The 27,108-nt window shown below is 34.6% G+C and overlaps 1 protein-coding gene and 1 long non-coding RNA gene across 2 annotated transcripts; one reads left to right on the top strand and one right to left on the bottom strand.

Moving 5' to 3' along the window:
- The first annotated feature begins 2,813 nt into the window (after positions 1-2,813).
- LOC114752242 (uncharacterized) lies at positions 2,814-4,028 on the top strand. The gene is made up of 3 exons (XM_028940967.1): positions 2,814-3,603; positions 3,696-3,839; positions 3,976-4,028. Exons 1-3 carry the CDS (start codon positions 2,814-2,816, stop codon positions 4,026-4,028), a joined length of 987 nt encoding a protein of 328 aa, XP_028796800.1.
- A 584-nt stretch (positions 4,029-4,612) lies between these two features.
- LOC114752240 (uncharacterized) lies at positions 4,613-26,360 on the bottom strand. Its single transcript, XR_003740816.1, has 4 exons — positions 26,249-26,360; positions 8,133-8,138; positions 5,303-5,307; positions 4,613-4,623 (listed from the first exon to the last, which is right to left on the bottom strand). It is a non-coding gene; the product is annotated as an uncharacterized LOC114752240 (long non-coding RNA).
- Positions 26,361-27,108: the final 748 nt, after the last annotated feature.

Consider the following 27,108-nt stretch of genomic DNA (forward strand, 5'->3'; position numbering starts at 1 on the left):
TGTAACGGAGGTTGGTGGCTTATTTGAGGCAAAATGATTGTTTGGATGAGTTGCTTTTGAAACTGACTTGTAACAAAAAGCAACTTATTTTCGGACGCCCCCAGCTCCAGCTTTTCCACCGTTCATAATGCATTTTACCGTTACCAGGGCAATTAATGGGTATTATTTCTCTCACCTATCATTTTCACCCAAGCCGAAGCCTCAGAACACTCGACCCTCAACACTCGACCGAGCTCTCTTCCTCTGCATTCGGCCTTGGAGATCACTCTCGGCACTCTCTCGCCTTCTCCCGTGGGTCTCCGTCCGTCGCTCTCTCCGGCGCCTCTCCGTCCGTCGCTCTCTCCGGCGTCTCCGTCTGTCGCTCTCTCCGGCGTCTCCGTCCGTGGATCTCGGCGGCTGTTCTCCCTCCATCACTGTTGCGACAGATCTGTGTCATCCTTCCTTACCATCACCGACGTGTGTGCGCAAGGAATCGCGGCTGTCTTCCTCCGCCGGTCAAGGTACCATGGTTGCCTTTCTGTTATTTTCCTGTTCGACTGCAAATCCTCCGTTCTCCTTGTCGGTGTTAACCGTGGCTGAAGGAGGCGGGTGATTTTTTTTTTTCCCTTTCTCCTCTGGTTGTAGCTGCTGTTGTGTGTGCAAAGAATCATGTCCTGTGTTTTTTTCCCCTTCTCCGCGCACGTTTTGACCGAAGTGAACCAGTGGGTTGTGCACCTTTCCCGGTGTGCCCCTGTCGAAGTGAACCAGTTTCTGATCTGTGGATTAATATTTGCTAGGATATGTGCAATTTTTGATCTCCAGCAAACATATGCTTCGGTCAAAATAGATATGTGGATATATTTAGCTAGGATATGTGCAATTTCTGATCTCCAGTGCAAACATATGCTTCGGTCAAAATAGATATGTGGATATATTTAGCTAGGATATGTCCAATTTCTGATCTCCAGTGCAAACATATGCTTCGGTCAAAATAGATATGTGGATATATTTAGCTAGAATATGTTCAATTTCTGATCTCAAGTGCAAACATATGCTTCGGTCAAAATAGATATGTGGATATATTTAGGTAGGATATGTCCAATTTCTGATCTCCAATCTTTACGTGCAAACATATGCTTCGGTCAAAATAGATATGTGGATATATTTAGCTAGGATATGTGGATGTATTCCAGCTTGGTTGAAGCTTTTGATTCACACGGTATATTTGGAATGTGGATATATTTAGCATGTATGAACAATCTGAATATTGGAAAAAGAAATACTGCCTGATTATATTGAGAGTTTGGCAAATCTATTGTGTTTTGTGATTCTGTGTTTCTGTGTTTTTTGCTTGAATTAAGGCACTTTTGGTGATAAATTGATTTACATAATATGTGGGTTTATACTGCTTCATTATACTGTTTGATTCTTGACTAATTGTGGGTTTGATATATATGTAATTTCAACAAGAACTATGAGTAACGATAAAGGCAAAGCACATTGGGACGTGAGCACCACAGGTGTTTTTCTCAAAATATGTGTTGACCAGATTTATGGCAAACTGCGTCAAGGATCTTCATTTACAAAACAAGGTTGGGACAACATTCACAAAACTTTCAATGAAAAGACAGGGAGAGGATATGAAAAAAAGCAGCTGAAAAATAGGTTAGATAATTTGAGAAAAGAGTGGAAGACATTTGATAAACTAATTGCTAAGGAGACCGGTATAGGGTGGGACCCTGAAAGGAATACAGTGGTGGCATCTGATGAGTGATGGGAGAGGAAATTACGGGTATGAACTAGCTTGTGTTAATTTAGAAGCAGTATTATACTTTTGGAACATATTTAACTTTGGTTTACTTTTGACTTTGCAGGAAAATCCAGCATATGAAAAGTTTAGGCACTATGGGTTAAGGTTTCGCACTGAATTGGAAACTATATTCAAGGACACTATGGCATCAGGAGATGATATGTCGGCCCCATCTTGGACCGGGCCTGAGCCACAGAGGGGTGATCAGCCAAATGACTACCAACCAACAATGGATTGGCAAGAAGGTTTAGGGGATTGGCAAGAAGGTTCAGGGGATAGTGAAGACGACACTGGGCGCCGTGCAGGAGTTTCGGACTATTTGGATGGCATCAATTTAACTGCAAACACATCGAACACTGCACCCACTGGACCTAGTGCTTCAGGGAGTCAAGGGAAGAGGAAGAGAGGTGAAGGGTTGGACAAGTACAAGAAGCAAAAGATGCCAGCGACAAGAAGAATAGCAGATTCAGTAAGTTCGATTGAGAAGGCTTCAATTAGTACAGCAGAGGCAATAAAAAAATCTGCAACAGTGATAACACTACTGAGCTTACTGCTGATCTACTGAGTATGCCTGAAATTGTCAATGACTTACAACTTTGTGTGACATGTTGTAATCTGCTGCTAACAAGACATTCAGGGACATATATGCTGGTTTGAGAGAAAATCGGGAGGTATTAGTAGCTTGGTTGAAGCACAATGCTGCAAACCCCCCGCCATATGCTGCACCGAAGAACCCCCGCCATAGCTTGGTTGAGTTGTGCCTAGTGACTTGTTATGATTTCTGTTTATCTATCATAATGTATTTGGTTATTGTGTGTCATGACGATATGTTTAATGGTTGTGTTTAATGACTCTGTGTAATGTTGTGTTTTATGACTATGTTTAATGTTGTGTTTCATGACTATGTTTAATTATTATGTTATAGTTTAATAGCTATTTATCACTTATCTTTTCTCTCTCTCTCTCTTTTTTGTGAAAATGTTACTCACATTTAGTATTTAACTACTCACAGGTAACATAATCCATGTCTGATTCAACGGCGGGTTGGGACGAGGGTTGGGGCGAGGGTTGGGATGAGGGTTGGGACGACGAACGGTCTCAATTACTTCCTGCTTTACATGAACACACAACACAGGTATCACAGCTAAGTGTGTTAATGGGTCAGTATGTGACACCTTTTCTATGCAAACAGCCATGTAGAACTAGTGAACAAACGGGTTATTTATGGGTTCAAGAACTTTTGCATGGGCATGAAGGACGGTCTAAAGAAATGTTTCGAATGGAAATAGAGACATTCCATCGGTTATGTTCTAAATTGGTTGAACATGGGTTGCAAAATTCTAAGTACATAGGTGTCCATGAATCTGTTGCCATGTTCTTGAATACAATTGCGCATGGTCAGTGTAATAGGATGATTCAAGAAAGGTTTCAGCGTTCAGGAGAAACTGTTAGTCGACATTTTCATAGAGTGTTGGATGCTTGCCTCAATTTATCTCGAGAAAATATCAAGCCCACTGATCCTACATTCTCCTATTGCCACCCAAAAATAGCAAATGATCCACGATACTTCCCATTTTTTAAGGATGCAATTGGCGCAATTGATGGCACCCACATAAAATGTCAGGTTAGTCAAGCTAGGCAAGACAAATATTTTGGGAGGAAGGGATTCCCGAGTCAGAATGTCATGGCCGTATGCGATTGGGATATGTGCTTCACGTTCGTGTTGGCGGGCTGGGAAGGTAGTGCACATGATGCTCGTGTCTTTCAATTTGCTATTTCAACTCCATCCATGAATTTCCCTCATCCACCTGAAGGTATATTTCTATAAATTTCAAATCAATTATTTTAAAATTAAGCTTCAATTGTATTATTTTCACCTCAACATAATTGAATCATGATTTTCTAGGCAAATTTTATTTGGTTGATGCTGGCTATTCATCACAAGTGGGATATCTTGGCCCGTACAGACGTGAGCGCTATCACCTCCCAGACTTTAATCGTCAGCCAGGATTTAGAAATGAGAATGAGGCCTTCAATTATTATCATTCAAGTTTGAGATGCACTATTGAAAGAACTTTCGGGGTTTGGAAGAATAGGTTTGCAATCTTAAGAGACATGCCCAGATTCAAGTTTCAAGCACAGGTCCGCATAGTTTGTGCAACAATGGCTGTCCATAATTTTATCAGGCAAAGTTCTCCAACTGATGACCGCTTTATACAAGCTGAGCGTGGAAGTATAATAGATGAAGACAATAATCATCCATCTGGTGAGGCATCCTCGTCAAGTTTAACATCTGCCGCACAAATGAATCATGTTCGTGACTCAATTAGAGATCAAATTGTGGAAAGCTTACGATCTAATTAGTTATGTGATTTTATTTACTTTAATTAGAGACCAAATGAATTTTAATTTAATTTATGTTTATGTTCGTCCATTATATATATTTAATTAAGTACGATCTAATTACTTATGTAATTTTATTTACTTTAATTAGAGACGGAATGAATTTTAATTTATGTTCATGTTTGTCCATTATATATATTTAATTAATTATCTAAAATGTGTTTTTAAATTTTTTTATCTTATAATCTCACAAATAAACTATTTTTATTTTATCATAATAATTTTAGATATTTTTTAACAATTATCACATTAAAAATATCAAACACTACTATTTAATAAAATATATGTCCTTTTTAGTTATTTTACAACTGAACTAACTTTTTTATTCATCCAAACAACTTTTAACTTTTCCAACTGACTTTTTAAAAGCACCTATCCAAACATACCATAACTGACTTTTACTCTAACTTCAGTTACAAAAGTCAGTTGGACTAGAAGTCAGTTTTGCCCAACGCCAATCCAAACATACCCTCAATCGGACTTATGGTTAGAAATAAGCTGCTTTTGGGCTTGTAAACACCCAACCATATAGGTTCATTGATAAGTTAGTTAAAGCGACATTGTGGAGGACGATGGGAGTATGTTGAGTATAATTTAAAGTAAAAAAAAGAGTAAAAAGTAAAAACGTTCGGTTAAGTGTGCCTGTATGTGGCAAGTTATAGACATATATCACACATTCAATCATTTAAGTTTATTCAGATAGTGACAATAAAAAGTTAATCACATAAAACAGTTAATAAGATATTTAACTTATGTTTAGTAGATGTTAACTAAATTAATTTCTTTAAACGAGCACAATTTAGTTATAAATTTTACAAGTAATAAAGACCAAAATTGGAAATTAAAAGAAAATACAGGCATTAAAAAAATTCCTAAAATTTACTAAGACAAGGCACATATATATGTTTGAATAATTATTTGAGAATCAATGAAAAATAGATATATTGGCTAGCATCTCCAAAGTGGTATGAACCATACAAATGGGCATAGTATAGCTAATTAGACAACGCAAGCATGCGTGCTAGAATTCCCAAAACGGAAGAAAGAAGAAAAGAAATTATAAAAAAAAAAAAAAAGGAACCAAATATACAGATGCGTTATCAAAGAAACCCAAGCTGCTAGCAATGGCATCTGAAACTGAAAATTGAAGTTTGGAACTCGATCCATATATATGAAATGAAATGTTGAGTAAATTAGTGAATCTGGTTGTGTGAGTTGCTGTGGGTCCATGTATTGTCTCGCATGCATATTGTTCTGCATGCTCGGTCCTTTTTTAACTTGTGACCCCAAGTTATTTCTTCTTCACAACGAACATGCATATATATGTATGCAGAAAAATTACAATGGATTTCAAAAAGACAAAAAATATTATAGTAAGTCTTGATGACAAATAAGCACTTGTCACTTATTATCTTGAAACTTATCATCAAAAGCTGATTTGTTGTTGTAAGAAAATAGGCTAACCCACCCTTGGTGGATTGGACCCAAATTCATTAAGCTTTGGAGTTCTAATGTAAATAATAAAATATTTGGGTCAAGAACTATAATTTACCTTCTTTTAATTTAAAATGGTTAAATAACCGTGGGGATAAATTCAAAACAAAGGCAGTTTTTTTCTTTCTTTGATGTAAACCGTCCGAGGATCATTTTTTTTGAGTAAGTTTTGGCATTAGGTCCTTGAGTCTCCACGCTCTACTCTCTGTTCTTCTTCTCCCTCCAGTGCATTCGCTGTGAGCATACAGCCTGACTCCATTACTATGAACGGACTTCCGCGCGTGGCTATTTGAATCTGAGATCATCTTATACTTTACGTACGCTCGAATTCATCAGTGGTATCAGAACCAGGTTTATTTTTCCTGTTAGTGTCATTTTGTGGCTTGCATTTCATATGCTTCCAGTGTTCTTTTTTTTTCTGTTTTTCGATTCTGAGTATCTAGTGATTTGCTTCAATAAATATTATGCAAATCCTCAATTTTACTTTTAGTATGATAGTTTTTGTGTCTTATATTTGTAATTAGACATGTTGGGTTGGTTCTCTGCCTCTATGAAAATCATTTCACGCAGTAATCTTTTTTCAACCGTTGGTTTCTCAATTTTGGGTTTGTTTAAAATCAAGTTTTTAGGCTTCAAAACCTATCCCATTGTGTAGAGGATGAAAAAAGAAAGAAAACGATATAAAGTGCGCGAAAAACGGACACCGGACGACCAAGATATAGAAGAGAGAAGTTTTCGGGTCTAACGAGTCCGTCAAACCCGACCCATCGCTCCAGCCGGGTGGGGTTGACCCGACTGGAGGAAGACGATGATGAATAGTGACCAAAACGGTGTCGTTTTGATCACTACCTCAAAAAAAAGGGACCAAAAAATTTTTAAAGGGAACCGATTGGGCCGAAATGGAGCGAGCCTAACCGGTCCAAATACTAAAAAAAAGAAGGTAAAGACATTTTTTTTTTGGTTGGGCAGACATGGACCTAGCCTAAACAAAAAAAAGGAGAGATCTGGTCCATCTTTTTTTTTAAAAAAACGAATTAAAAAAACTTTTTTTACAGAATTACCATATGGAGCGTGCCGCCACGTGGAATGCCATCTGGACACGTGGATACCACCACCTGACAGTTGGTGGCACGTGGAGGCTGCCGGAACAGCGTGTGTCGCTGGTGTCAGGCTTCATGGCTGTGCGTGTACTACACGCGCCGACAGGGCGAGTGGGGCTTGGAATTTTTCCTATTTTCTCAGATTTTATGCTTCTTGGGGTGCGTGTAGGCGCATGGAAACTTTTTTCGAGGTGTGGTTTGTCTCTAAAAATCCCTAAAATCAAGATCTTCATTTTGATATATAATTGGCTAATTTTTGAGACAATTAAGGATCTGTTTGTGAGTATTTTCAGTGTATTTTCTGGTATTTTCATGCGGAAATAAATTCTAGAATATCCAAAATAATTTAAATTATTTTGTTCTAGGTAAAAATGAAGCAAGAGGCTTCTAGTAGCACTGAAAATATTAAAGATGGTTCATTGGAATACTCATACATGGATGATGGAGTTCCAGAATATAAACCAGATGATGAGGATTCTGAGGAGGACTCAAAAGAGGATCCTCAAGAAGACCCGGAGGAGTTAATGGATTCTGGACCTGAGTCAGAATCTTTATTTCCTATTGAACCCCTCCGTACCGAGCCTCACTTGGTCTTTAACGATTCACTAGATCTTCCCAATAAACCGAAGTTGAGGAAGGAGAAGAGGTGAATCAACCCTGTACCCTTGCTTTAGCTATAAGTATAGTTGAAAGAGATGCAGCCAGACTGACAAATATAAAAGGCATCAATGGCGTGCTCGCCAGCTATGTCCGTTACATGACTGATAAAAAGAATACCAAATTCTACCTTAAAGTCATAATGGAGTACATAAGAGCAATAAAGGTTAGAGGCGGACCTAAAGGAAAACCCATAAGGAAATTTTATTGGATTTGGGCTATAGATTTAGTATCATCCTTTATGACCAAAACACACAAACTTAGGAAGCTGAGGAAAGCAATGCTTGATTACCTTTATGTTCATATCAAATGATGTAATATTTGTATTCACTTTATTAGTGTTTGTTATATTAAGTTTCTGGTTTCATGTGTTGTAAACAAACTAAGTATGTTATTTCATTTAATGAAATTACTTAAATTATTGTTATATGATTATTTTGTGAATAATATATGTATGCTTTTTATAAGTGTGAGCTTTTAGAAGATAAGACTTCTAAAAGTCACAAAAGTACTTATATAGAATTCTCGATAGGACATAATGATTATTGCCTGTATCTGTTTGATAGGAGGTACAAACGTATGCTCTTGATCATGGATCTTGCAGTGTCATTACTTTCTGATCAAGGATGATATAAGTACAAGACATTGTATACTTCGCTGTGCTATATAACTGAAATGTTCTATAGTACGTCTCTCTTTTAGAGAGAACATAGAATAATGTGGGATAAATTTGTCATAGAACTGAAAATGGCAACCAAGAACATAATTGCTGAGCTTAACAAAGGGGAAAAGCTTAATAGGGACAACTAGGACATATGGCACCGAAAGGTCGAACCTTTAACCACTACAATGGTCGAACCTGAAGTTGGGAATACGGCCCAACATAGGAGAGACCAAGAGGCTTACCTAGTTTGGAAGAAGAAAAATAGCATAGCAAGAATCATGCTTCTGAGTGCCATGGTTGATGACATAATGTGCAAGTTTGAGATGCACAAAACTGCACAAGCTAGTGGATAGCGTTGAAGGACAAGTTTGGTGGTACTTCTACCACTAAGTTTAGGAGGTTAACGATTAAGTTCGATACCTACAAACTCAAGCCAAACAATCCTATGAAGTAACATTTGAGAGAGATGGCCAACATGATCAGAGAACTTAAAGAAGATGGACATGTCCTGTCTGATGAACAGCAAGTGCAGGCTGTTATCAGATCGCTCCCTGCTAGCTGGGAGCATATGAAGGTTAATCTGACCCATAAGGAAAACATCGTTACTTTTAACGATGTAGCCAAGCACTTGGAGCTAGAGGATGAACGCTTAGAGGCTTACAAGACCTTTGGACAAGCTTATTACACTGAGGATGCTGGTACTTCCCAATCAAGGCCCGATTCTAAGAAGGGCAAGAAGTTTCAAAAGAAAGGAAAGAAGAGTGGTCCTCAATCCAAAAAGGGAAAGAAGCAATTCAAGAAGGGAAAGAAAGGTGGGAAGAAGAAGTTAGACTTGAAGAAGGTCAAATGCTTCGCCTGCCAGAGAATGGGCCATTTCGCATGTGACTGTTCAAAACAGACTGAGAGCGAAAAGGTATTAGTGAATTATGTGAATTCACATGTTTTATATGTTTCTAGTATTGTTTTTCTAACAGAACCTGTTTCTTCTTCTTGGATTATAGACTCAGGCTCCACAGACCATGTAACCAGGGATTGAGGACCTTTATCGAGTACCGTCGATTGCTGTATCAAAGCAAGTGGCTTTACATTGGAAACAACATGAGGATCGAGGTTAAAGGTTTGGACACCTGCAAATTTACTTTGCATGGTGGGAAGACCTTGATACTCCATTATGTACTTTATGCTCCCAATATCCTACGAAACTTGGTTTCTATGTTATGCCTTGTAGAATTTGGGTTTGATGTAAACTTTCATGGTAAAGTTGCAGACATTTTAAGCAACTCAGTTCTTTATGGTTCAACTTTCTTATTTAAAAAGTTCTTTGTTTTGAATATTGTTGGTGATTTTAATAGTAATAAATGCTTTGCTATTTCTTCGAACAATGTTGACATAAACACCTGGCATGCTAGACTAGGACATATTAATCAAAATAGAATGATTAAATTAGCCAAAGAAGGATTGTTAGGTGCCATTCCAAATATGGAAATATCACTATGTGAGAATTGTCTAGCTGGTAAGGCAACAAGAAAGCCTTTCGGTAAGGGAACAAGAGCTGAAAATCTATTGCAATTAATCCATTCTGATATCTGCGGTCCAATAAGTGTGAGGGCGAGACATGGAGCTTGGTATTTTATTACCTTTATTGATGATTTTTCATGATATAGTCATGTCTATTTGATCTCGCATAAGTCTGAAGCTCTTGAGTGCTTTAGACGATACATAAATGAGGTAGAGAATCAAATGGACAATAAAATTAAAGCATTACGCACTGATCGAGATCGTGAATATTTATCTGAACAATTCAAACAGTTCTGTGAAGAAAAAGGGATAATTAGACAACTGACTATTCCTGGCACTCCACAACAAAATGGAGTTGCTGAAAGAAGAAACAGAACTCTTCTAGACATGGTTAGGTCTATGATGTCTCAAGCAAACCTGCCAATTTCGTATTGGGGTGATGCTTTGTTGATGGTGACCTTCATACTTAACCATATACCCTCAAAATCAGTCGCTTCCACACCCTACGAGTTATGGACAAAACGCAAACCAGACCTAAGCATCTTGAGGCCCTGGGGGTCAACGGCGTATATCCATGATACTTCTCATAAGCATGGGAAGTTGGGTCTCAGAGGAAATAAATGTATCTTTATAAGGTACTCTGAACAATCAAATGGATATGTTTTCATAGGTGAAAACGAAGATAGAACGGTGATTAAAATAGAATCAAGGGATGTAACATTCATTGAGACTAAATTTCCTAATGGAGGAGATGTTGACCGTACTGTTTCTCTTTATGAGACACAGGAACAAGACAATGCAGAACAAATTGACAAACCAGAATCGTCTAGGTGTGTCAATCTAAGTGGGAGCAAAGAAAGGTCAACACCAAGACCTGAACAAAGAAAGAAAAATAAGCAAATAGCTCCCGTCAGAAGGAGTAACAGGAAAGTATTCCCAAAAGATGTTTTCAAATTGAAGGCGAATCTTTTTTAGTTACTCTAAGAGGGGATGATGAGCTCCGTTCTGTACAAGAAGCCTTGTCAAATCCTGCCAAGGATGAATGGATGAAAGCTATGGAAGAAGAAATAGACTCAATGAAAAGAAACCAAGTTTGGGTGTTAGTTGATCTTCTAAAAGGACGTAAAGCCATTAGGAACAAGTGGGTTCTCAAGATTAAAAGAAAAGTGGATGGATCAATTTACAAATATAAGGCTTGATTAGTGGCAAAGGGGTACACACAACAGGAAGGCATAGATTATGAAGATACGTTCTCACCTATTGTGTGTTTCAACTCTATTGGACTTATTCTGGCAATAGTAAACAGTTTAGACCTCGAATTACATCAGATGGATGTAAAAATCGCATTCCTAAATGGTGATTTGGATGAAAAAATCTATATGGAACAACCATTAGTTTTCATAAAAAAAGGAAAGGAAAATAAAGTTTGTATGCTCAAAAGGTCCATTTATGGATTGAAACAATCATCCAGACAGTGATATTTGAGGTTTCACAAGGTAATAACCTCATATGACTTCCAGATGATAGAGGAAGATCACTGCGTTTACATTAAGCAGTTTGAGGGTAATTTTGTCATATTATCCTTATACGTAGACGATATACTATTAGCCGAAAATAGTCTAGATTCGGTGGTGGCTATTAAAGAATGGCTTTCGTTGAATTTTGAAATGAAAGATATGGGTGAAGCAAAGTATATACTTGGAGTTAAGATCACTCAAAATGAATCCTCTCTCTTTCACAAGAGAATTACATCAACAAGATTCTTGAGCAATTCAACATGAAAGACTGCAATCCCCGTGAGTACCCCGGTTGCTACTGGAGTGGTCCTGAGTCTTGACATGTGTCCCAAAATCGAGTTTGACAAAAAGAAGATGGAAAGAGTTCCATATGCTAGTACTATTGGTAGTCTGATGTACGCAATGATGTGTATAAGACTAGACATCTGTTATGCAGTGGGACTGGTAAGCAAATTTCAATCTAACCCCTGTGAAAAGTATTGGAAAGCAATGAAGAGGATCTTGAGATACTTAAAGGGCACTTCTAATTATGCACTGTGCTACAAAGGAAGCGACCTGTACCTTGTTGGGTACTTCGATACTGATGTAGGCAAAGATGAAGAAGAACAAAGGTCAACTTCAGGTTATACCTTCTTGCTCAACAATGGCGCCATATGTTGGAGTAGCAAGAAGCAAACGTGCATTGCCTTACATTCAATGGAAGCTGAGTTTGTGGCATGCACCGCAACAGTGCAAGAGGCTTTATGGCTGAAGAGATTTATAGAACACCTTGGATTTGGAAACAAGAGTACCAATCTGGTGATGGTACACTGTGACAATATTGCAGCCATAGCCTATATTAAAGATCCTAAGCATCACAGCAAAACCAAGCACATTGATATCAAGTATAATTTTGTTAGAGATTATATAGCACAAAAGATTGTTATTGTACAATACATTTCAACCAAGTGTATGGTGGCAGATCCTCTGACAAAGCCAATAGGCGAAAAAGTTTTTAAAAAACATGTGCAAGCCCTTGGCATACGTAAAGTGTAAATTGTAAACCTCATTAATGAAATTATATTTTTCTATTATTACTTTATGTGTCTGTCCAAAAGTATACAATGTCTAGTATGTCGTACAGGTTAAAAAGGTTAGCTCTCTCACACGGGCAACCACCTTTGACACTCAGGTGGAGTGAGCAAATATGAGACATTTGTGTTCACTAGTAAAGCAGCAAAGAATGCTAATATGGTAGGGAAGAAACACAAACTTTATGTCGCCTTAACTAAAGTGTAGCAAGTCAAGATGAGATCCATGTTGACAAAGTTGCATTGAAGTTTGGAATCCCACTTCCATAATACCTATAGCCAAATAACAAACTCTTCAACGTTGACGTCATAGCAATGAGTAGAGTTGAAGAATTTGGATTTAGATACTAAACGTGTCTGGACTTAAGTTTGGACGGTGTTAATGATAAGTCCAAATCGACATACGCTCTTATAGTAAAAGAGTAACACCGTAGCATGTGTTTCATACCACATATACTAGGAGAACCCTAAAAGGGAAGCAAGTGAAAAATCCCTGCTTCATTGCTGTGTGAGTCCCAAGGAGGGATTATCCTCCTATTAGTGTCCTTTGACTTTGACAATATCATGAAGATATGTTTCAGTGACGGCTACTTTGGCATGTGTCCTATGGTCATGATTGATGCGATCTAAGGTAATATGCTAAGAAAGCGACTGATTCATATCAAAGTGATATTTGGGCAAAAGGAAGATTAACTGCAATATACACATCTATACTAGTGTCTGTGACATGTCCCTTATAACATTTTGTTGTCATAAGTGTGGACACTAGACATATGAGGAAAGTAATTTGAGTCAAATATTGACTCGAGAGGGATTAGATTTGCCATATAAATGTTTATACAGGTAAATCTAAGACATCTGCGGAATAATTTTAAAATTCAAGCTATACAAAGGAGAGGGTGACTTGTGCTCATCCTATAAAAGAATTTCTAGTACAAGGACCTAAGCGAAGACGTCATGCCCGCGCGGTCACGACAAAGCACCAAGTATGAAATTGAGGGGAGACAAAGAGACTCGACCCGCGACATCTAATCCACCAAGTGTGAGTGGGAGATGTAAGAAAATGGGCCAGTCCACCCTTGGTGGATTGGACCCAAATTCATTAAGCTTTGGGGTTCTGATGTAAATAACAAAACATTTGGGTCAAAAACTGCAATTTATCCTTTTTTAATTTAAAACGGTTAAATAACCATGGGGATAAATTCACAACAGAGGCAGTTTTTTTCTTTCTTCAGTTTTAACCATCCGAGGATCATTTTTTTTTTTGAGTAAGTTTTGGCATTCGGTCCTTGAGTCTTCACGCTCTACTCTCTGTTCTTCCTCTCCCTCTAGTGCATTTGCTGTGAGTATACAGTCTGACTCCATTACCATGAACAGACTTCCGCGCGTGACTATTTGAATTTGAGATCATCTTATACTTCAGGTACGCCTAAATTCATCAGTTGTCATTGAGACTTTCTAATAATTATATTCCTTACTTGGAATTTCACAGCAGATCTCCCTATATATGTGCTAAAATTTGTATGGTTCCTTATTCATATGTAGTAGCTGCTTTAGCCCTACAACTTACAGCTATGCAAAAGACCTAATGATTCAGGTAACTTTCCATCAATTATAACAGTTTGCAAATAACTCATATCTGAACTACCAACCACTCGCCATAATACCAATTGATAGACCAGGTGGAACCGGCAACTCTTCCGCAAAAGATAATTATTGAGGTAAGAAAACCAATCCACTTAGATGCCCTTAAATCATTATTACAATTTACCTTGGGATTTAAACATTGTCTGCCACATTAATCTTTATCAGAATATAACTTGATTCAATTTGAGAAGATTTGGTCCAATCTGGTATGATAAAAATCAATCGAATAATAAATCAGATCGGATCGGACCTGACCTGACTAAGGCCTCGTTTGGATTGCCGTTGAAGATGATAAAAGCACATGGGAAATCGTGAAACTGAGGTTTGTGGCTTATTGTGGCTCAGAAGCTTGTTTGGATGGAGCTTCTTTTCTAACTGACTTATGAGAAAAAGTAACTTTTCTAACTGACTTATCTAACGCAATCTGGATTAACTTTTCTAATTGACTTATGAAAAAATTGTGCAAAACTTATGATCTAATTAATTATGTGATTTCATTTACTTTAATTAGAGATTAAATGAATTTTAATTTATATTCATGTTTGTCCATTATTTATATTTAATTAATTATCGACAATGTGTTTTCAAATTTTTCTCCATAACAAATATTTTTATTTTATAATTTCACAAATAAACTATTTATATTTTATCATAATAATTTTACATATTTTTTTAAACTATTATCATATTAAAAATATAAAATTTCAAACACTACTATTCAATAAAGTCCATGTCCTTTTCAGTCATTTTATAACTAAACTAACTTTTCTATTAATCATCCAAACAACTTTTAATGTTTTCAACTGACTTTTTATAAGTATTTATCCAAACATAAATTGCATTACACTAACTGATTTTTACTCTAACTTCAATTACAAAAGTCAGTTGGACTAGAAGTCGGTTTTACTTAACGCCAATCCAAACATACCTTAACTGGTTGGGTTAGACCAGGTTTGAGACCAAGTGATCTGATCACTTGGCCTGGTCTAGTCTGGTCCATGTAGACTTTTTTTTTTTCAAAAAAAAAAATTAGATTATACTAACTCGTAAGCCACCCACCTCAATCTTCACTTGGTTTCTCTCTCTCTCGCACGGTCGCACATTCGCACGCAAACCAAGAAGACATCAGTGGCCTCCCTCACCCTCAACCCCTCACCCCAGCGTCCCTGGTCTTTAGTTCTTCTCGCTTTGGTCTTTATCGGCGTCAATGGAAGCCTGTTACTCACTCTTCTTCTCGCTTGAAGAATCTACTTGCTATTGCTTTGGTCTTCCTCATCTTAGAGCACATCGTTTTCTTTCTTCTCCTTTATATAGTTTTTGATAAATGTTAGAGATGGTGAGATATGTACTTAGATGTTTTGGTTGAGATTGGTGCATTAGGCTGTTTATTTAAAAAAAAATCTCCAATCGCGTTTTTTTTTGTCTCCCTATTTCGCTGGACAATCTCCATCTCTCTCCACAAACCTCATGTTTCTCTCTCCGTAGTCTTCTCAGCCACATAGCGAAGTCTCCACTCTCCACTCTCCACATCATCATTGCGTCTTCTTGCATTTGGCAATTTGGATGGTTTGTTAGTTTTTCTTTTTCATCCGTAGATTTTTTTTTGGGAAAATGACAGATAAAGAAGGTCGAATTCATGAAATTTCAGTTTGGGAAGCTAAGGAAATGTAAGGACAGAGAGGGAAGTCCTTCCCAAATTGGAATTTTGAAATTCAGTGAAATGACAAAAATGCCCTTTGTCTTTTTTTAAAAAAAAAAACTCAGCCCCTCACCGGCGACCGGCCGTCGGCCGCCACCACCAGCGACTGGCCGCCGGCAGCCAGTAGCCGCCGCCGGCCACTGGTGTGGTGGCTGCCGGTGGAGTTTTTTTTGTAACAGTGTTTTTTTTTTGTATGGGAGAATAATGCAAGAAATGGTGGGGATGGGATTTGATCCCACAACCTCTTGGTCATTTGGGCCAACAAAACGGTAGATAACCATTGGGCCATCAAAGACTTGTTAACTTTATAATGCAAACAAAAATATAAGTTGACTCTTTTACTGTGACTTCAACCCGTGACAACAATTTACCTGAGGATGACAAGTCTTAACTGAGAAATAACAAGTCTAAATTTGATATTAACAAAGCAACTTTTCCTGATACATAATAAGAAATAGCATGTACATTAATTAAAAATGGAAATAATTTATTTGAAAATGACTCGTCTTTATTGGAAAATGACACATTTAAACGTGAGATTAACAATATGCCTTTACCTGATACATAACAAGAAGTAGTATGTACATTAATTAAAAATGACAATAATTTATTTGAAAATGACACATCTTTACTGGAAAATAACAAGTCTAAACTTGAGATTAATAATGTGTCTTCTCTTGATACATAATCTAAACATGAGAATACATAATCTAAATTTGATATTAACAATGTGTCTTCACTGGAAAATAAATCAGGAGAAGACAACTAATACTACTATTATTGTTACTTTTTATTGGACAACTAACCCATTTTTTAATTAAAAAAAAAGAGGGGGTTCCAACAAAAAGACGTGTCATTTTCCAGTGAAGACACATTGTTAATCTCAAATTTAGATTATGTATTCTCATGTTTAGATTATGTATCAGGAGAAGACACATTATTAATCTCAAGTTTAGACTTGTTATTTTCCAGTAAAGATGTGTCATTTTCAAATAAATTATTGTCATTTTTAATTAATGTACATGCTACTTCTTGTTATGTATCAGGAAAAGGCATATTGTTAATCTCACGTTTAAACGTGTCATTTTCCAATAAAGACGTGTCATTTTCAAATAAATTATTTCCATTTTTAATTAATGTACATGCTATTTCTTGTTATGTATCAGGAAAAGTTGCTTTGTTAATATCAAATTTAGACTTGTTATTTCTCAGTTAAGACTTGTCATCCTCAGGTAAATTGTTGTCACGGGCTGAAGTCACAGTAAAAGAGTCAACTTATATTTTTGTTTGCATTATAAAGTTAACAAGTCTTTGATGGCCCAATGGTTATCTACCGTTTTGTTGGCCTAAATGACCAAGGGGTTGTGGGATCAAATCCCACCCCCACCATTTCTTGCAATATTCTCCCATACAAAAAAAAAACACTGTTACAAAAAAAACTCCACTAGCAGCCACCACATCGGTGGCCGGCGGCGCCCGGCGGCGGCTGCTGGCTGCCGGCGGTGGCTGTTAGCGGCCGGCCGCCGATGAGTGGCTGAGTTTTTTTTAAAAAAAAAAAAAGACAAAGGGCATTTTTGTCATTTCACTGAATTTCAAAATTCCAATTTGAGAAGGACTTCCCTCTTTGTCCTTACATTTCCTTAGCTTCCCAAATTGGAATTTCATGAATTCCACTTTCTTTATCTGTCATTTTCCTTTTTTTTTTTCTATTTTCATCGGTTCTTTTCTTTTCTTTTATTTTAGTATTTGGATGGAGTGTGGATTCTTCATTTTGTTTTTTTTATTTTCATAACTTTTATTTGTCTAAATAAAAATAAATAAATGAGGTCCTGAACTAGACCAAATATAGTTTAGTCCGATCTCATATTGATGCTGGACTATACTAAAAGATGTGTTGCATTATACAGCCTAAGATCTTCACCAAACCAGACCTTGAGTTGAATATCAACCCGATCTACTCTAATCCATACACACCCTGCTGCAATTCTTGGATGGATTACATTGTCCCGTATTATTTACACTTTTCCTTCAACAACTTTTTACAAGGTTAATATACTACCTCCGGTTTAGGACCGGAGGTAGCAGCTGCTAATTAAATAGGTGGACCATACGGTCCAAGTCGGATTTCTATAAGCCACCCACTATTCTTTTGCTCATATGTTGATTGACCGAGGGAGGCTTTTTGTTCTTTTAATACATACTGTAATTCAACGATAACTAAGCGAAAATAACAGAAAACATGCGTCTAGTTCCCTTCCTTGAGCTCCACCTCAAAATTAAAAGGTGTTGGTGAGAGAGAGTATTTCCGAAAGAGAGAAGTCGATTGCTATTCATTTTTCTTATCAGTTTAAAATAATTATTACTTTGAGATTTTTCTAATTTTTCAACATATTTGTCACTTTATTTTTTTTAATCTTTCATTCATTAAAAGTGTTAGATGGCGAGTCCCCTCTTATTTCATTATAATCTAATTTATTTATTAAATTTCTATTTATTGGAAAAATATTAAAATGAAAATTATTTTGAAACAAAATAAATGGAGCAAAGGACTACATATATATATATAGAGAGAGAGAGAGACTGTGTTCTTGGGCTATGAAATGAACATGTTATAGTTGGTATCCCGGTCACTTATATATACGTAGCCAAAAATGTGTAAAACATCTTAAAATTTAGTTGACGTTTATATGTAGTATATGCAGCTTTTAAATCTTGATTGAAATATTACTTGAACAAATAACTTACTCCCAATTAAACAAAGTCCCCTTTCAAGAAGTTTTCTCAAACTCAATACATGCATAGCATATGCACAGCAGAACAACAAAACAAACAGTAATATTCAACAGACTAGCCAGCTGCATTATCAAACAATATTAACACTACTAATTAATCACAACAAAGTAACAACCCTAAAGTTAGTAACTTTCTAATTAATATACTTAAACAATTACCTAAACTTATATGTACCTTATTGAGACCATAATTCTTAAAGAAGTTATTGTGTCAAAAGATCTAGATAAAATTAATGTCTTCATTCTCCGTACAGCTAGCTAGGGGTCCTCATCAACTAATAAAAAATCTGACCAGATACTAAACTTGTTGAGGTAGCAGTTCAAGAGTCGTGAGTCAAACCGTGATCAATTCAAAATCAAATCGGTCATATTAAAATAATGTAATTTAATTTAAAATAATAAAATATAACAATACTAATAATTACTTACAAGAAAGTACAATAATAGCTTGATTCTAACCATGACAAAGTATAATAATATTGAGAATTTTGATTTTTACGATTCCTTAATAACTAAAATTATTGATACCAACATCATCATTAAAATTTATTCAAATTTATAGTGACTAAAATATAGGAGTTGAATGAGAAAAAATGATATCAATAGTAATATAATCATTTAAACTAGTTCATCTTTGATTTGACTAGGTTGATATCGGGTTATCATAGGATCTGCACTCTTTATTTTCTGACTACTAAGGGCAATGGAAATAACAAAAACAAATGGTAAACACGAACAAAGGCACATGTGAAGCTGAGTAATTGTCGATGAAAAGCCTGAATTCAAACTACTTAATTGTACTAATTAATAAAATTTAAAAGTATTCTCAAAATAAATGCGGGCTGCGAGCTTAACGATACAGGCTAAGAAAACTCGGTTCCAAACTGGTTGGCTGACTCGTCATTTTCAACAAATTGGTGGGCTTGCGATGAACACAAGGTGGGCGGGGAAGGTGCAACCATGGGCCAAGGGGAAAGTCCACGTTTAGCTTTTGGAAAATGGAGCGTGCACTACACAAGAGAACATGGATGCAAAAGTAATTTAACATTTGCACCAAAAATAAAAAGCAATTTAACGCAATGGTTGACATTACAAGGCGTCTTTTTCTTGGACATCAATAATTCATACCTCGCCTTTCATCACCTTGTCATGCAACCAAACACAACTCAAAAACCTTGATCTTTGATATAAGAATTAATTTCATGTTTAATTTGGTCTTAAATCTAAGATTTCAATCAATTTTATTTCTCATATTTATTTATTTTTTTTCAAAATAATTGTTATAGTAGCTGCATATCTTAAAGTTCCATTAAATGGTAGTTCTAACTAAGGTATATGATTGACAAGGGTATTTTAAGAAAGATAACATATTTATTAAAAATAACTAGCTCAGCAAACTTGATTAATTTACTTAAATTAATCAAGTAGCTATTATATTAATAATCAGATGTAGTATAAAAGTTGGGGCTCCTATAGGCATACACGCACACAGATAATCTCTTTCCCTCCTATCTTTCCACGACACCAAATTCATGTCTTTAATTGCTTATCTCATTTTCCCCACAAATACTCCGCCCCACTTGGTTTTAACTTCGACGACCATACTGACGAAGCCTGGCGCTGCATACACTTTCTTGACAAGGGTGTGGGGTGACACCCCAAACCATGGTTTGGGGACCTAAACCATGGTTTGGGGTGTCAATCATCCAAACACCCCCTCTAAAAACCAAAACCATGGTTTTGGAAAAAGCAAAATTTTTTTGCTTTTGGAGAAAAAAGGGAGAGTGTGAAAGCCTATATGATATGTATCTTGTTATTTTTTTTATAAACATCTTTTTTGATAAACATATTTAATCTTATATTTTATAAATATATATACACATTAATTATTTATTAATTATATTATCTTATGTATTATTAATTATGTTGGTAAAAAATATATTATTAACAATTTTATTCCTTCAAATTAAAATATATCATAAAATCTATTTTTTCTGTAATTATCATATTAACTTATGTCCTTTTTTTAGTAATTTGTATATATAAAAAGTGCTTCTGATAACAACTATCCAAACACTCTCACTTCTCAGAATCACTTTTTTACAAAATCTATTCTTCACAGAATCTATTCTCCCCAGAATCTATTCTCCAGAATCACTTTTTCAAACCACGGTTTGGTTTCATCCAAACACACCCTAAGTAACTAGCATACCCCCGGCTGTCCATAGGCTGTGGCATTGATCTCTAAACCTTTGTACTTGTTGGGCCATTTCTGTAAGATTGATTTAATTTGTTCATAAATTTAATATTTTAATTTATTTTGTCTCTCAAATTTATAATCTATTTTCTAAAATATTCCTATTAATTATATATGTCAAAAAATTTCTATCAAAAGGTAGTCATGATTAAAAATCATATTCTAGAAAAATCAACTCATATCTGTAACAAATAATTAACTTAACTAATTTTTTAAATTTATTTAAAATTATCATTCATGGTTTTGTTGCAAAGCATAAATTTAAAACAGTTTTACAATAATCGAAAGAACACAATTTTTCATTTAATTTTGCCAACTCGAAAATACTAAATTATGAATTTAAAAGGATTAGAAATAATTTTAGAAGGCTTCACTGATAGCTCCAATACATGTAAATAATAAATTAATTTTTATTTTGGATTCAAATGCAAATATTCTCAAAAAAGTATTCTCCAGTACGTGTGTGACACTATAAAATTTTTTGGGAAAATAATATAAAAAGAAATTAGAAATTACAATATTTTAATTCAAGAATCTAAGACTCCAAAATCTTAGAAAAGAAAGTGATGTCTAATAGGATATTTTGCAAATATAGTTAAATAAAAAAAGCCCTTGTATTAAAAAGTTTATTAACAAGTCGTAAATTGACAATGACAAGTATTGAATAGTAAATGACAAAAAATATACTGATAATAACCAGTTATTTAATAATAAGTTATGAACTAACAATGAGAAGTAACTAATGACAAAAAAATGTGCTGACAATTGTAAATTTGATAGCTTTTTTAAAAATATGATACAAGTATATTTTAGTTATTTGATTATATTTGTAAAATACCAAATCAAATATTACTTCCTCTTTGGAGATTTTAAATTCCTAGGTGTTTAAATTGGAATATTAAAATTTCTATCTTTTTTTTTATGTCATTTTTTCAATTTTTTTTAATTGCAATGATCACTTTTTTTTTTTAAATAGGACAAAGGTGATACAGTTATTTAACTAAACCAAACATCAATATTTTATTGTCCAACTGTAACGTGTTCCTCAAATTAGCCTCATGTCTCTTTGACCTCGATTCTTGCCTTCCTTTGTCTCCAAACAATCTGATCGATTAATGAGTGCTACACAAGGTGATGAATCTTAACATTGATGTAACAGTTGAAGAACACAAAATCAATCACCAAAAACTTAGAAAGTAAACTGAACTTACTTGATCGATTAATCATAGGAAGAAAAGATATAGCAAATATATACATTTATCAAGTAGATTATGGATCATATAATAATCAAACAAATGATCGATAAACGATGAAATATAAACGCAATGATCTTTGTCAGTGAAGTAAATTTGAAGTTTTGTGTATAGCTTAGTTCTTTCAAGTTTATAGCCTTTGTATCGTTTTCAACAGAGAATTATGTGATAGAGGAAGTCTGAGAAAAGTTTGAAGATAAAATGAAAATAGGTTTTATGAAAAACCTCTTGAAGAATTCTTTAAGTGATGAAATGATGTATTGATCAAACAGGTAATCGAAAAAGTGATTGACTGATCATCTCATCGATTAAGCTAAATATAAGTGAAATCCATTTTCAAAAATGATGATCGACCACTTCTTCGATAAAGGGTTGATCGAAAAAGTGATCGAAAATTGGTTTCAAAGAAAATTTTCACAATGAAGTGCACAAAATAGATGATAATCAATTAAATGATTGATTAATAATTAATCGATCAAGTGATCGATAAGTGATTGTTAAAAGTTGTTTTTAGAAAAAGTCAGAGAAGGACTTTGATCGATCATGTGATATGAAAAGATGAAGTAGAGACCATGATGATCGGTCATGTTATTGATAAAAGGGTGATCGATCAATTGATCAATCATGGACTGTGAAAAACCTTATTTTGCAAAACTAACACAGAGTACCTTGATAGAACATATTATCGATTATCCAGAAATGTTTTAATACATAATGTTCGAATAGATTATCGATAAAACAATGATCAATAAAGTGACTGACAATAAAAGAACTATTCAATATAATAAATAAGTTAGGAAAACTTTACCAGTTATTTGAGTCCTCATCGATTAACACTTGATCGATCAGGTGATTGATTAAAGTTGTGTTATATTTATAGAGGTTTTATAGCTTTTTCCTGACAGTTCATCGAACAATAAATTATCGATTAAATGATCGATCATTTGTTGCGACATCTTACACCAACCAGTGTTATCAATGATTGATCATATGATTGATCAACACATAAAACTTGAATTATCTATCACATTATTGATTAACTATAACAGTAAATGAATACAGAGTATCGTGACAGTTATTTGGCACATGTTCGATTAACTGATAATTGAACATTTGATCGACAATTTTAACAGATATTCAAATATACTTAGAAACTTAATTTTTTATCATCAAAACACTTAAATCTAATAATACTGGCAATAACAAGTTATTTAATAATAATTTATGAACTGACAATAATAAGTGGTGAATAGCTAATAACAAAAATATGCTAACAATTGTAAATTTGATAGCTTTTTTTTAAAAAAAAATATGATACAAAGGTATTTTAGTTATTTGATTATATTTGTAAAATATCAAATCAAATATTACTTTTTCTTTTGAGATTTTAAATTCTTAAATGCCTGAATTAGAATATTAAAATTTCAATCTTTTTTTTGGTCATTTTTCACGTTTTTTTAATTTCAAGGATCAATTTTTTTAAATAGGACAAAAGTGATACAGTTATTAACTAAACCAAACATCAATACTTTATTGTCCAACTGTAACGTGTTCCTCAAATTAGCCTTGCGTCTCTTTGATCTCGATTCTTGCCTTCCTTTGTCTCCAAAACCAACAAATGACGAAGGCATCTCATATATATATATATATATATATATATATATATATATCATAATTTGTATATTATAAAATTATTTTTGGAAATATTACTTGATTTTTATTCATACATATTCTAATCTCGCACTGTTCCCCTCACATTGTACCCTTGCCAACGTCCCTGTCAACCCTCGATTTCACTATTCCCAGGTGATCCGCCGTTGCACCTCCCCCTCCAATATTCTTCATCCTCGTCCTGTGATTTGGCTACACCTTCGCCACCTAGCAATGTCATCCATTCAAGTTGGGCTCGGGTTCCTAATCTCTACTATGAATACCCCCACAACGGCCACTAGTAAAGCCACCTCTGGAACTTTCTATCACATCAACTCGATTCCCTAGGACCGTTAAATTTACAGACACAATTTAAAATCAAATTCAAAACACAATAGAAAAAACTAATTATAAACTACTTATAAGTTTTGCTCAAAAAAAAAAAAAACTACTTATAAGTTATTAAGTTATTATTTATAAATTATTCTAAACAGCTTTATAATTATCAAACAAATGTTTTCAAAAAAAAATTCTTATTTCGTCTCAATAAATATTGTCAATACTCTACTATAAAAAATATTTTTTATGTTTATTTTAGAAGTCTTTTTATGTCCTTTTTGGGAATATAAACACAAATGACTTAATAAGTATATTTGTTCCAAAAATGGACATGCAAAAGTATATATATATATATTTTAAAATCTTTTGAATTAAATTATTGCCAGAAACTATAGCAATTCAATATGGCAATAATAGTCAAGTTCATAACTGGTCTAAACTACCACTCCGAAAGCTAAACTTTATAACAATGACAACAGCATTTACAATAAACTGTAAAATCATAAAATTAACAACATCCTAATTTACTTATAAGTTACAATTTTAACAGTAAATTTTACTTCAAATAGCATTGGATATCATAAAATTTATTTGGATGCAAAAATATACATGAAGTTATCAAAAGAGGCATCTTGCATCACACTATTAATATTGTTACTTTACTGTTATTGGGGGCCACGAAGTCAGTTTTAAGATAAATTTTTGGCAATGAAGTTTACACCAAAGAGTAGTGGACATTATAAAGTTTAATTGGATGTAAAAATATATATGAATTTTCTAAAAAAAAATAACAAAGTCCATAAACTTCCATAAAATTTCATTAATTTTATTTTTTAGGTCCTACTAAATATTATGTTTTCACTCCACTTAGTATAATGGACTAATTTGAGAAAATTAAAAAAATAAAATAATTACTTAGGTATAACATATATTATATGATTTTTCTAAAATATTTATACGTATCATTAGATTATATACTAGTTTATAAACTAAGCAAATTAATTTTAAAAAAAATGATAAATATAATACTTTAAGATAATTTATTTAATCTTTTCAAGTTTCAAGTTAGTTAACTGCGTCTGATGATATTAACAATCAAAGGTAGTACTTGGATGGAAGCAATGAACCTCGTATCTCATAAGGAAAAGACATCGTCTTGGGTAAATTCACATAAAAGGCTCAGAGGTTGAGAAAACGATATAACAGAGAGAATGTGTATGTTGACTATGACGAGAGAAGGATAGATGAACTTGAAAGTGGGAATGGATGGAGAAAAAATATGACATTTGATGAGATCCAAAAGATTAAAGTTAATAGAGTTTATGGGATTTGATAAATTTTTTTCTCCCTTTTAAAAAGTTCACATACATTTTTGCATCTAAGTAAATTTTGTAGTGTCCAATGTCCTTTAATATAAATTTTGTTACTAAAAATGCATCTTAGAACTTATTTCTTGGGTCTCACTAATTGTAAATTAATAGATGTTAACGAGAAGGTGTCAGATGCCTTCTTGACAACTTCATGTATATTTTTGTACCCAAGTAAATTGTATGGTGCCTAATAACCTAATACTCCTTGAGGTAAATTTTATTGTTAAAATTATACCTTAACCTTTTACTTAAATAAAAACATAAAACTCTCCATGTGTATATCATCAGCACTATCCATCTCATAGCTTACAGTCCCATCGGCAATCCCCTTTTCAACTCTCTCAATCTCTTTCAATAATATAAAATTTCTAGGTACCGCATTCACCGAAACTTTGACCAGATAAGTGAAATTCAGAGGACATGAAACTGCATGTTGTATTGACAAGTACATGATATGATTTTTGTGTTATCACCGAAAACACTTTTTGTGAGGAGAAAAATATAAAAATAAATCTGCCTTGTTTACCACATGATTTCTTGATTGAAAATAAGCCAACATACAATAGAAAGAACTGAACAATGTGAAGTAATCGTCCTGAAATTGGATTATACTTGATTTTTCTTTGGTTTATTCATTTTTTACCTCATGTTTGTATGAGGCATGCCAGCAAGCTCGAGCTAAAATTCTTATTCTTTCCTGTCTCAACCTGCCCGTTGCTTTTATTTGCAGCAAAAGACTTGAAGCAGAATGTATATATGAATAGAATCACAAACGATATAACAGAAACTACACAAGGGCACAAGGAGTTCATTAATTTTATTGATAATGCATGACTCTTTAAAAGAAAACAGAGACCCAAGCTAGGATAAGACAAAATGGATAATCATCTTTTTCACATTTCAAGAAGAGCTACAGTGCCGTTTATATAGGCAAATGTGTGAGTGTGTCACGTGTATAGCAAGTGCAGACTGAGACTAGAAAGATAAAGTGTTGGGCTGAGATTTGTCTTCAGTGGGCTGGGCTTTTACTCTAACAGCCTCCCTCAAGCTGAACGGGAGTGAGTGAACAGTGAGGCTTGATCTGAGAGACTCAAAACGAAAGCCATCCAAAGGTTTGGTAAAAATATCAGCTAATTGATCTTTTGATGAGAGAAAGGTGATGTGCAAGTTTTTGGCAGCTACTCTTTCTCTAACAAAATGGTAATCCAGTTCAATATGTTTTGTTCTTGCATGCATAACTGGATTTGCTGCTAAATAAGTGGCTCCAATGTTGTCACAGCATAGAGTTGGACATGTGTATAGAGGGATACCCAATTCTTTGAGTAAAGTTTGAATCCAAATCAAATCACAAGTAGCTAAAGCCAAGGACCTATATTCCGCTTCAGTGGAAGATCTAGCCACAGTTTGCTGCTTTTTGGAGCTCCAAGACACAAGATTTGAACCAAAGAAGATGCAAAAACCACCGGTTGAGCGTCTGTCATCTGGACAACCAGCCCAATCAGCATCAGCAAAGGCAATTAAAGAGGGAGAATTTGATTTTCTAATGAGAATGCCAAAGTCCAGAGTATGGCGTAAATATCTCAATATTCTCTTCACAGCTTTCCAATGACTATCTTTAGGAGCATGTAAGAACTGGCAAACTTTGTTGACAGCAAAAGACAAGTCTGGTCTTGTGAATGACAAGTATTGAAGACTACCAACAGTACTCCTAAACAAAGTGATATCAGGAAAAGAAGAGCCATCAACAGCAGAAAGTTTAGTTGAGGCAGCCATAGGTGTTCGAACAGGTTTACAATTTAACATCTTTGTTTTACTTAACAAATCAACAATGTATTTCCTCTGGGATAAGAATAGCCCTTCACGAGTGGTTTGTGCCTCAATTCCAAGAA

Source organism: Neltuma alba, unplaced genomic scaffold, assembly GCF_004799145.2.
Source record: "Neltuma alba isolate B1F8T4 unplaced genomic scaffold, ASM479914v2 tig00007294_pilon, whole genome shotgun sequence".
Classification (NCBI taxonomy): Eukaryota; Viridiplantae; Streptophyta; class Magnoliopsida; order Fabales; family Fabaceae; genus Neltuma; species Neltuma alba.

Bases quoted from the DNA above. Each gene is read 5' to 3' on its own strand.
- LOC114752242 (XM_028940967.1), top strand. From the start codon at position 2,814: ATGTCTGATTCAACGGCGGGTTGGGACGAGGGTTGGGGCGAGGGTTGG. The intron at 3,604-3,695 runs GTATATTTCTAT...ATGATTTTCTAG, and splicing joins TTTCCCTCATCCACCTGAAG to GCAAATTTTATTTGGTTGAT. The intron at 3,840-3,975 runs GTTTGAGATGCA...TAATTTTATCAG, and splicing joins CTTCAATTATTATCATTCAA to GCAAAGTTCTCCAACTGATG.